The 12,586-nt window shown below is 38.8% G+C and overlaps 1 protein-coding gene across 1 annotated transcript in view; it reads right to left on the bottom strand.

Annotated features, from left to right (window-relative positions):
* Positions 1–14: 14 nt before the first annotated feature.
* The window catches only part of LOC141437297 (facilitated trehalose transporter Tret1-like), a 44,720-nt gene continuing 32,148 nt past the window's right edge, over positions 15–12,586 (bottom strand). Inside the window, exons 4-7 of the mRNA XM_074100570.1 lie at positions 11,352–11,560; positions 9,401–9,667; positions 5,340–5,561; positions 15–2,932 (exon numbers count right to left, since the gene is read on the bottom strand). Coding sequence (XP_073956671.1) covers positions 2,399–2,932; positions 5,340–5,561; positions 9,401–9,667; positions 11,352–11,560 — 1,232 coding nt within the window. The 3' untranslated portion in view covers positions 15–2,398. The remainder of the gene's footprint in view (positions 2,933–5,339; positions 5,562–9,400; positions 9,668–11,351; positions 11,561–12,586) is intronic.

Below are 12,586 nucleotides of genomic sequence, written 5' to 3'. Positions count from 1 at the left end.
AATTAAAAGGCGTCTTTGATTCTTTAATATTTATTAATAAACAACAAGTATTCAGATAAATCACAGATAAAAAATCTCACAATGCGGTATCATCACGCACACGGCCATTTCTTGTGTGGCAAGTATTACACTACGAATAAATAATAAGTCAGGGTTTGTATCTGCGCTAGAAAAATGGCCTTACGTGTTCTTAGTAGGCGGGGCTTAGAAATCGTGTATTGCGCGTCATCTGACATTACATCATGCGCGCAAACCAAATCCCTGCTTCGTTTCTGAATTTTAACCAATCAAAAAGCACGTCTATTTGCAACCTCGAAAATGATTGGTATTTGAATCATAAGCCGTTTTGGTTTGAAGTATGGCCACTTTTTGTGTGGAATTTTTTCCTAGTTCGCTTCCTGACTTATTGTTTATTTGTAGGGATACAAGAATTCACCCAGTCGTCTTGCGCATACTTAATTTTACACGGTTTTTTCAAGACATATACAATTTTAAGTTCGATACGTATCACAAAGCAGCATATTTTTCATTAAATATTCGAGCTTTAGGGTGAAGCCAGACGAGCGTAATGTTTTGAGTCGTGGTCGTGAACCGCGTATTTTCGGTCGCGTAATTTCTGCTGCATTCCGAGTCACACAACTGGACTTTTTAACCGAATGAAGCGGAAATTACGCGACCGAAAATACGCGGCTCACGATTCAAAAAATAACTCTCGTCTGGCTTCACCCTTATTTATTTACTACATTCAAGGCAATTTTATCCCTTGTAAGCTTGTAACGTCCCTGCTACGAGTAGAAACTAGAGCAAGAAAATCATGTAAAAAACCGGCCAAGAGCGTGTCGGACACGCCCGAAATAGGGTTCCGTAGCTATTACGAAAAAATTAAGTAATATTTTTCTAAGGATTTCGTATTTTGTACGGAATATTCCAAATTTAGGTATATTTTATACCTTAGGCTGCTATGTAATTACTCTTAAACTACTAATAATTCTCAAGAAAACTGAACCGTTATAGTTTTCCTTGTAGTAATCCTGAAATTTTTAAAATATTTCCACCCTTTTTTTAGATTTTAGAGGGGGGGGGGGACGCTCGATTTTAATGAAAACTTGCACTTTATAGTTGAATATTTTGCAAACAAATCACTGAATCGAAAAATAGTTTTAGAAGCCCCCTAAAGTTCTATCCAACGATACCCCACACTACAAGGTTGGATGAGAAACAAAAACAACTCCACTTTACGTCTATGGGAGATCCTCTAAAATTTTTTTTTAATTTTTTGTTGTACCATTTTGTCGACATAGTTACAGCTTTCTAGCTTTGATAGTCCCTGTGCAAAGTCATGTTTCATATTACCAAGTATTATTTAGTCAAATGTATCGTTTGGCATAACGTACTCTTCCCAAAATATCGCATGATACGAGTATAATAACCTACTTTTCTGGGAGCAGTTCGTTTTCGTGGGGGGGCGCAGTTCTAACCTAACCTAAACCTACTTTTCTGATAGCAGTTCGTTTTTGCGGAGAACGCAGTTTTAACCTAACCTAACCTACTTTTCTGGTAGCAGTTCGTTTTTGTGGGGACGCAGTCTAACCTCATCTACTTTTCTGATAGCAGTTCGTTTCTGTGGAAGACGCAGGTCTAACCTAATCTAACCTACTTTTCTGTTAGCAGTTGGTTTCTGTGGTGGTTTGTGCGAAATGTCATTTTCAACAATTATTTTTTTGGAATACAAAAGAAAACGTTTGCTTAATAAACGTTTGTTGTAATAAAATTTGACAAAGTAAAATTTATGCCAAATGATAATTTGACCAAATGAATAAAATGCGAAATGTAAATATGCTAAATATTCGTTTGGGAAATGAAGCTACTGCGCTAAGTTTTTTGGGAAGTGAAATTTGGCGATAAATATTTTGCCGAAACGGCAGTACACCCCTCTGTACTGTACCTATTGAACTACAAAGAAACCAATCAACAACTCTCTTGCTATAGTTTGTCCTCAAAAAGATCACAAGCTGTATACAACTAATAGTTTGCAATATTGATATCAAAATATTCGTCTCTTAAACTATATATTGTAAATGCTGGTTTACAAATATTATTTCACTTAACTTTTACGTACGGTATTCACCAAGCGATACTCGAAATTTCACGTGATTTAGAGATCAGTAGTTCATATATAGGAATATCTATGCCCTTTTGTATAAAACTTCGTGCATTGCTTCGGTAAATAATACAGCAAAGTGCTTGTATGGTATTAATATATGTTATATAATCAATAACCAACTACATTTATTAAGTATATTTGTCAAGTTTTCCACTGGTCCTCCAACATTTTTTTAGTTACTTAAGTACATTATAGTCACACAATCTTTACCTACATATTTGTCTAGTTGTTAACTTAAACTTCCTGATTGTTGGAAGCCTTTTTTCGCGTCACCCACAAAATATTGGGTTTTTGATAATACTGTTCTATTTGTAACAGAGATTTGCCTTTCGTCTCTGGTAAGAGAAGGAAGAGAACGACTGTGGCTAGTGACGACGAGGCGCCGAAAAGGCCGAACACTCCGGCCATACCCAGTTTAGCTTTCATGATGGGGAATAGTTTTGTGAAGCCGAATAGAACAGCGTTGAAAAGGCAGAAGATGTATCCGCCGCAGAGGCCTCTAACTTTGGTAGGCAGGAGTTCTCCGATCATTAGGCCCGGGAGGAGGAAGAAACCTAGAGTGTTGAAAGCTACGTAACCCAATATGAAGACGGGCGGGGCGAGGCCTTCGACTTTGCCTTGGAATAGGATGTAGGCGAGAGATAGGGTGCAAACGGCCGTGCCTACGCCGGATATCATGACGAGTCCTCGCCGCGTCAGCCGGAGCAGCAATATGCACGCGATCACCGTCACACAGAGACGGACTAGTGCGCTTGCATTGGCTGCCACCTGTAAAAAGATGAAAAAGATTATTAACATCACCTGTTACCACTAAGTATAAGGATAGACGTAAAGTTTGTGTACGTCGTTCTTAAAATGGGTTTTGGTGATGAAGATGAAATTTAGTTCATCCACCTTTGAGGGTGGTATTGATAAGAAAGCATGAGGAGTTGGACACATGGACAAAATATACTAAGCGGCAAAAAATCTGGCCCTCAAATGTATGCAGAATCGGTAATTTTTGTAACGTTGAGTATATTTTCACTTATGATCCAAATTTACAACGATTGTGAATCAAAAATAACAACGAAAAAATGTGCAGAATTTATAAACATAGTTTACAGAAATTTTGACCAGGTTCAATTCCCGGTTATGTGTGAGAGTTAAATCAAAAAATTTGAATGCCATTTTTATTTAATCTAAAATCGAAGCCATGATTCCTAAAAACAGATTTCGCTATCTCTCATAGTTTCTGATTTCTCCCTACTGACCCATTTGGATTGATCATCCTGTATATTACAGGCGCACACGACGCGCGTTCACGGCCCCGAAAATTATCAAAAAGCTAATTAGTACCAAAAGTGACTGAATCTCGTTTGAAGTCCTAAAGGTATGTGCACATCGTCAGCGCTTATAAAATACACTTTGTTAATAAACCCTACAGGCCAGCCTTCGAGCGTTCCTTCCTTACTTCATGAAGTTCAAATGTTTACCCATAAAATCGCAATCCACGTGATTGTGTGCAGAAATGTGCCTAGCTTATCGCAGAAACAGCAGCTAAGTGTATAAAAAGCGGCGGTATTTCTGTAAAAATGTCCATACCTACATATTTCGCGTGACGGTACGAATGTATAGGTACTAAATAAATATAAGTAGTATAAGCGGCTATCAGTATCAGTGCCATTCATGTGGAATGCCGGAAATTAGATACGAAATTAGGACGATTACTGAATTACCATCTAACAATAATCTATAATAGAATAGGTATGGATTGTCGCTTGAAACTTTTTTACAATAAAGCTTATCATAATATATGTATAGTCGCGTTAGCAGGTCTACGATGCGACATCGTTTTGGAACTCTCCGTTGGCTCTCACTAGTCCCCAGCGTACGTAGGTTTGGACACTCATTTAATTTTAAAGAAAAAAAAACTTCGGGCACGTGATTTTCCAGTATACATAATACCGGGTGTGGCTTGTAATACGAGCAAAAAATTAAAACGTAAATCGTACTCGTCAAACTGAACAACAGCTCAGCTGAACAATAGTTCAGCGACTTTTAAAAATAATGGAGTCTTTAGATTTTCCCTTTTTCATATAAATTAAATAAATCCTTAAAAATAATTCCTTTTTAAATAATTCCTTCTTTCTGTGAAAAAGGTTGCCTGGAAGAGATCGCTCTTAAGCGATAAGGCCGCCTATTGCTCACCTTGTATTTTTTTCTCTGTGTATCTGTTTTCTGTATCGCTTACTATGTCTGGTGTACAAATTGTACAATAAAGAGTCTTTGTATTGTATTGTTGTAAATACTGTTATCAATAGACGCCATCCTATAATACAACTGACATCGCCTGCTACAAACAACAAGTATTTTGCTTTACATTGCTTCTTTGCATAAACTTAAAAGTGTAATAAAAATTAAAAAACTAATTATTGTTAAGTCTGAACTAATGTTCTTCAGTTTGAGGAGTATGATCTATGTTTTAATTATTTGCTCATATTACAGGCCACACCCGGTATGTATAAGTATCTCTTATTTGTCACGCACTCTCATACATATATATCAATGTATCCGAGTGCTTGCAGTGCGTGACAGACAGAGCGAACGTACTAAGACGTCATCACAGAGTACATTGTTATAACTGGACGTCATAGTGCACGGTCGGTGAACGCAGTCGCTGGAAGCTAACAACTTATTTTAAAATTATGTTTCAGAAACTATTCGATGTATCGAAACAATTTTTCACGCATACTCTTTAACGTTCGGAGATATTATTCATTCAATAATATAAATATAGTGATTGTTACTCTTATAACGCTAAACTGAATTTGGTATGCAAATAACTGGATCTTTGGAATAACACAAAACACAAGCAAGGCTCAAAGCTCATGTCAGTTTCTATGGGCGTTTACACAAAAAACAGGGTCGGAATTTCCATGTCGGTATTATCCGGGCCGGGAGAGAAGGTCACCCACTTTTTATCCCGATATTCACACGGGATTACATTTTCGCTAGTAGCTAAGTTTGGAATCATAATTTTCTAGAGTGGTCGTTTCCAACAACGTTAAATGATGACTGCTCTGCTATGTAATTTTTGAGAATTTTCACAGGAATTTATTAAAATCCCGGAGTTCGGATTCAACTGCGGATATAAAGATTTACGAATGTAGCCGCGGTAAACTAAAAATGAACTCACGTGAGGATCAAGCGAGCCCCCGGATTCTTCGAAGATGCCCACAGCGTAAAATATAACGACGTAGCTTCCCGACAGGATCTGGAGCATGTTGAATAGATTGATGAGGAGCAGCGGCTTGAGCACGGGCGCGCGTGTCACCGTCGCGAGGAACTTGATGCTGTGCTCCCCTCGGGCCTTTTCTTTCTCCCGAGCATTTACTAGTTCGTGGAGCTCCCGCTGGGCCTGTGGATGAAACCGTAGTAGTCGCTGAGGCTGCTAAGAAATTCGAAAATCGAAGTTCGTATCGTACCGTCCCTCTCTCGTATTAGGTAAATAATATTAGCGTCAGCGGGACGGCAAAATACGAGGTTCGAATTTTGCACTTCGTAGTATAGGGCCTGATCCTTACGGAATATTTTGGATTCAAGTTTAGCACTAGCAACGCTAGTTGAACATGCGCTATCATACTTGTCTTAATTAAAGTACCTAATCGCAGTCTGTGTCGCAGTACTTCTGTCCTGCTTATTGCAAACGCAGTAGGTACTAGCAAAATGGCAGTTTAGAAAAAACGCAGTAATTTTGTACAAAATTTACTACGTTAGATATTCGTGGATACCTAAATTGACTAAATTATACACAATATCTAACGCAGTAGGTAAATTTTGAGATGTCATTTTTGCAAAAACGTGAAAATATCCCATAAGTTACGATTACTGCAAGTACAATTAGTAGGGCAAACTTAATTGCAGATGACGCAGATGGAACATTATGGTATTCTCACCAGCAGCAAGGTTAAATCTTTGCTGCTAAGTGCGTAAACATTAGTTTTTAAGTAGTCTGCTGTTAAGTTTTAGCTGTAGAATATACATTTTTGGAGCGATAAACAAGTACGCCGGTCATGATAGCCGTAGGTCATCTATTTGTCCATAGCGTTGAATGATGAATAGATCTTAACAAATGTCAAGTTGGTAAACGGATACGTAGGTAAGTCACGTCACGTGCTACCGCGAAATAACAGAACAATACGAAAAATTAAAATCTATTATGTGAAAACGTGCGTTACTTCGAGGCAAACGTAATGACTGATGATGACGGTAGAATTTTTGTTTTTCCGGAAAGTATGGACTGGCCATGTACGTCCATGGGACTGGATGCAACATATCCTACTACGAGTGTGTACGCACATCGTAGATCAATCTCACTTATGATTGATAAAAGGTTCCATTGTTTGCGACAAAATCAGCGATGCAACTGATTCTGCTTTACTTACCCTCTTACAGTAGGTAATATCGTTCATTACTGTTGATAAACAGTTGACAATCAACGAGTCTCAGTAATAAGTAGTGATCAAATGACAACGCTTCGTTGTCTGGTCCCCACGTTGCAGCAATATCAGTATGTTCGAGAAACGAAACATCAATTGTGCTCTCATGTTATTGAGCTGATTAAAAGATCATTTATTCTGATTGATCGAATGTGTCCCGTGACAAACAATGGAACATTATCGTTATGGGAACACCCGTTGTATACAACATAGAAATATTTTATTTTATTGAAGAATTTATTGAACCAATCGTAAAGTTGCGGTGATGATGCATGCAGCAATTATGTGCCCTAGAGCGGTCTTTTGTTATCAAAATTAATTAATTAAAAAAATATTCAAGATCTAAGGGCAAGGTAAGAGTCCAGGGCAAGTCCGGCCATACATTTCAGACCCTTCAACAGGATAAAGGCGATCGCTGGGGGGGTACGCATTTTCTCTGTTCATTGCGTGGCAGGTCTGTGCTGGCCTGACCTGGCCTTATATTACGCTACGAGCTCAACATTTTAACTTCGTATTGTGCCGTCCCGCTCCCATTAATAGTATTTAATACGAGAATGAGCGAGAGTAGAGAGAGTAGGTAGAGTCGATTTTCGAATTTCTTCCGAGTTGCCTCTAGGCGACGAGTATTGGTCGCGCGTAGTTTTGCGGGTCCGTAACTTTTGTCATGGATTTTATCAACCACCCAGAGAGTATTAATTAGAATAATAACCCAATCCGAGTGACGTAAAAACATGTATGTACCCAAAGTCGATCAAGAGAGACAGTATGGATTTAGGTATAATAAAAATGACAATCTAATAAATAAAATTCTCGTGTCACAATGTTTGTGACCAAACTCCTCTGAAACGGCTTGACCGATTGTTATGATTTTTTGTGCATATTCGGTAGGTCTGAGAATAGGACGTAAATATTATTCATACTTCTATACGCGGACGGAGTCGTGGGCATACATTCATACTAATTATAAATGCAAAAGTGTGTGTTTGTATGTTTGTCCGTCTTTCACCTCGAAACGGAGCGACGGATCGACGTGATTTTTGGCATAGAGATAGTTTATGGGCCAGAGATTGACATAGGCTACTTTTATCCCGGAAAATGCAGAGTTCCCGAGAGAACAGCGCGCGATAGCCGGATTCCACGCGGGCGAAGCCGCGGGCAAAAGCTAGTCTAGTTAATATGTAAAATCATCTCTTATTTACCTACGTTTAATAAGCAGATCAAGTTAGTTATCGGGCTTATGCCCGCTTTTTGCTTACTTTATGACTTTTATACCCTAATTTACAGTCAAGGGCATAAATATGTACGTTACCAAGACGCCAAAAATATCTATGTACCTAAACCTTTATGCCACTAACTATAAGGTATATGCCCTGAGATGGGTTTTGGTGTAGAGGTACAACAATAGTCATTGTACTTACCTATTGTATCGTAAACACTAAGGCCGTCTTGCGGGAATATATGGTCAACGGAGATTTTTTGGGTTTTGTACCCAAAGGGTAAAAACGGGACCCTATCTCCACTCTAATCACTCCACTGTCCGTCTGTTTGTCACCGGGCTGTATCTCATGAACCGTGATAGCTAGACAGTTGAAATTTATTTAGCTATTTCTGTTGCCGCTATAACAACAAATACTAAAAACAGAATAAAATAAATATTTAAGGGGCTCCCATACTACAGACGTGATTTTTTGCAGTTTTTTTTGCTCAATATTAATAACGGCAACAGGTAGACTCTTGAAATATTCATAGAATATTTAGTTTTATATTAACTTTAAAAAAATAAATCAAAAACTTGAGGGGGGCTCCCATACAACAAACGTGATTTTTTTGCCGTTTTTTTTCTAATGTCTAATATTGTATAGATAATGGTACGGAACCCTTCGTGCGCGAGTCCGACTCGCACTTCGCTGGTTTTTTTACAGTTGCACCTTAGTTATGCACGTTAGAGTGTGAATGAGAGGTATTTTTAGCCAGAATAGCTGGTTGAAATAGTTTGAATAAGTTGTGCGGCATAATTAGGTAACCCAAACAAGTTGTTATAATAAGGCAGCAAAGTCTATAAAAACATTACCGTGTTACATACTCGAAAATTCAACCTAAAGAATTTGTTAACAATAATTCATTGTTTAAAAATAGGATTTTTAACTGCATGTGAAGACTTAACCGCATTTTCAGACGCTTGTTAGGTACTGTAGGAACTAGGCTGTATACCGCTTGCAGGTGGTAAAACTGACCACCTGGCAGGTTAGACTAACCTAGTTTTATATAGGTTTTTTTATATTGTGTTTCTAGAATATAACTTTAAAACAGATTGACAGCGGTATACATGCCGGAGCGCAGATTGCTCCCGATAGCCTAAGCGGCTGGTGCTATGCTATGTAAATGTATTTTTAAGCTCTGAAATAAATCCAAATGATTGAAGAAGTTGTTTATTTTGAACTAAGTTTAAAGTCACGCGCGTTGATCCCCAGTACCTAAGCTCTTACCTAGTTACAGTCCCCACGGAACTAGGCTGTATACCGCTGGCAGGTGGTAAAACTGACCACCTGGCAGGTTAGACTAACCTAGTTTTATATAGGTTTTTTTATATTGTGTTTCACAGTATAAATCGAAGCCATTATTGTCTTTTGACGCATGTTAAAACCATATGTTTATACCGTTAGCTAATGAACTCAAAGGTCAAGTGACCTTGTTTTGGCATCGATCGGCCGACGTTACGTTAATGTGCTGTGTCATTAGAATTTTATGAAACACTTACAATGTCTGGGTCTCCTCTGAGGCGAGCCATGGCTGCCATTGCGTCATGGAATCGCCCCCTTCGGGCTAGCCAAGTGGGGCTCTCAGGGGAGAAGCATAGTGCGACGAACGCCAGTCCTGGGAGCACCATGGAGAGTAGAGCTACGTGCCGCCACGAAAAGACTCCTCCTAGAGCGTACACGTATAGCACCCCCATTGAGTAAGCGACGAAAGGGGTGCCGATTAGTAGCCCTCTCAGTCTTGGTTCGGCTATCTCGCCTAAGTAGACCTGGGAACAATTAAAATCGATTATTTAGATTCGAAAGCGAGGTCGATAATACCAATACCACCAATCAATTGATGCACTTATAGTAACTAGTTTCCGAGATTCTGATTAAATACAAGAATTGCTCGTTTAACCTGTCCTCTCCCAGAGGCACAAATTTGTGCCCAAATTCCTTTGATCCTGTTATCCTGGGAGATGACAGATTAAACGTATTAGATTTTATCATAATTTATTCTCGCTTCATGACAATTAACGTTATATTGTAGCCGGAGCCGGATACTAGGTATTTATTTATATCCCCTCACGATCCTCGATTCAGGAAAACTCGTGCAAGTACTGCAAGTTGACCTTTTGTACTATGGAAAGGCTTGGTTAAGGCCGCTGGACGCGGCTCGGTGGATTTACTGCGGAAGTCATTGGGCTAAGTATAAGTAAGTATGATCAGGTACCATCAGCTAAATATGTCGTCTACCACCCTAACGTTGATAGTCTTTTGCATGTCACAAAACAATAAAGCCAACAGACGTGTCTGTCAACTTGAAAGTTCAACTTTAGCGACATATTCATTTGATAGCAACTTGTTTAAAAATTGATAGACCACTTATTTGGCTGATGGTACCATAAAAATTGGCTGCACACTTGCACCTTATCGTTTTATAGCCACATACATAAAGCCGTTCAAGATCGTCAAATCTGTTGATGCGACAAAGTATAAAACCTGCCAAGTGCGAGTCAGAGTTCTGTACTAATTTATAGGTATTTAAAACCAAAAACCAGTGTTAGCAGAGCCCTGTTCCTAAGCAAAATGTACGCAGTGTGGAGTTATTTAAACAAACACACAATATACAAACTTTCGCATTTATAATATTATTACTAGGAAGTAACCATAGTTTTAATATTATTAACCCACTCCCTACTTGCTTTAATTCAAAGGTTTAAGTACGACCTGAGGCCGTAATGCCTAACTTTTCTGACGCTCGCGATGATGACAGTTGTTGTATGCGAATCAGAAACGTTAGGCAATGCGGCCTCTGGCCGTATTGTCTATGTCTATACACTTGGAATCACGATCGTTTTCACCGCTTCTTTCTGTTACACGGTATAAGACAACAGTAAAAAGAGATGGTGAATGCGAACGCGTACGTCAGCGCGTTAGATAGAATACGGCCTCAGAAGCCTTAGATAATTGTCTAACGCACTCGGAATCACAATCATTTTGATCACTTCTTTTTGTCACAAAAAAAAATTAAAATGAAATCGTTTATTGCATGACCACAGGTATATAAATAAGATCTTCGTGTTTTGGTGTGTCCTTTTATGATCTACCATTTTCATGGTGTTACAATATAAAAAATTGAACAAAATTAAAAATTAAATTAAATAGAATACATTAAATGAAGTTAAACAAAAGTAATCAATTAAAATACATTAGCTAGTCAAAAAAATACAATAAAGTTAAATCAAAATCACTCAACAACAAAAAATTCAATTACGCTACAATATCAAATTTCAAAACCATACATACACGGTGTAAGATGAGGGTAGAAAGAGATGCTGAATGAAATCGCAAACACCCGCGTGGTAGAGAAAGAGTTTGAACTATACTCGGTCGTGCATTATAGTCGTTCACTCCAGGTCGACAAAAAAAGGTACTACGGCAACCGCACTCGGAAGTAGGATTAATTACCTGTGAAGGAGCAGCCATTACGCCGACAGCAAAGCCGCAGAGCACCCTGCCAAAGAGCAGCACCCCGTTGTGTACGGACGTGGCGATCACGATCCAGCCGATGATTAGCGGTAGCGTGGTGCACTGCAGGGTGCGCCGGCGCCCGATGGCTTCCATGATTGGTCCCGACAGCATGGAGCCGAGCGGCGTCGCTGCCGAGTGTATGCTGGCTGCGAAGAAGGTAACAATCAGAGCTTTAAAAAAAACCTTAAATAAAGCAAGTAGGTATACAATGAACTAAAAGAATTTCCTTGCTCACCGGCGGCCTTACGATAGCTAAGCTTATGCAAAATATGCGCGTTCATGCAGTTCCTCCACCTGCACACTGTAAGAACACACACAAATCCCACAAACCCATCTATCACCACCACCACACCACACCACACTGGCGCGTTTCGAACTCAACCAGAGCTCATCTTCAGAGTAACAGAACTGCGCGCGGGTGAGCAAGGATTTTTTTTTAGTTCATTGATATGGACCTCCGCAAAGTAACGCCTGATTCAATAAATCAAGTAGGTATACATAAAAGAGATGCTTGGTGGATTCCAAACAAGGCTGAGCCTGTATCTTGGTGTCCTGGAAAGCTTAGAAAATGTTGAAAAAAACTAGCGCTGTCTAGGTATAGTGTTACTTGTCTTTGAATGAATTTCTAACAGGAAAACCGCAAAAATACAATTAAAAAACGGACAAGAGCGTGTCTGAGAGGCCCATGATAGGGAAAGTAATATTTTTCTAAGGATTTTGTATTTTGTATAGAATCTTCCAAGTGTATACCTTAATTTTACACCTTAGGCTATTTACTCTTTTAAACTAATAATTCTCAAGCAGTCTTAGCTGTTATAATTTTCCTTGTAAATTTGATATACTTATTATCCTGATTTTTTTACACCCAACAGTTAAATTTTAGAGGGGGGGGGGCGTCCCCCTCGATTTTAATATAAAAAATTTCACTTTATAGTTGAATATTTCGCAAACAGGTCACTAAGTCAAAAAAATAAAAAATTATCCCCCAATGGTATTATAAGACCTATCCAACGATACCCCGCACATTATTAGGGTTAGTCGAGAAAAAAAAATCATCCCCACTACGTCTATGGAAGGTACCCTGATTTTTTTTATATTGTTTTATATTATCACTTTGTCGGCGTGACTGATATGTATATTCATGCCAAATTATAGCTTTCTAGTACTCTCTG

The sequence above is a fragment of the Choristoneura fumiferana genome, chromosome 17, assembly GCF_025370935.1.
Source record: "Choristoneura fumiferana chromosome 17, NRCan_CFum_1, whole genome shotgun sequence".
NCBI classification, from domain to species: domain Eukaryota; kingdom Metazoa; phylum Arthropoda; class Insecta; order Lepidoptera; family Tortricidae; genus Choristoneura; species Choristoneura fumiferana.
The sequence above is the reverse complement of the archived record's forward strand: the minus strand, read 5'-3'. Positions and strand labels throughout refer to the sequence as shown.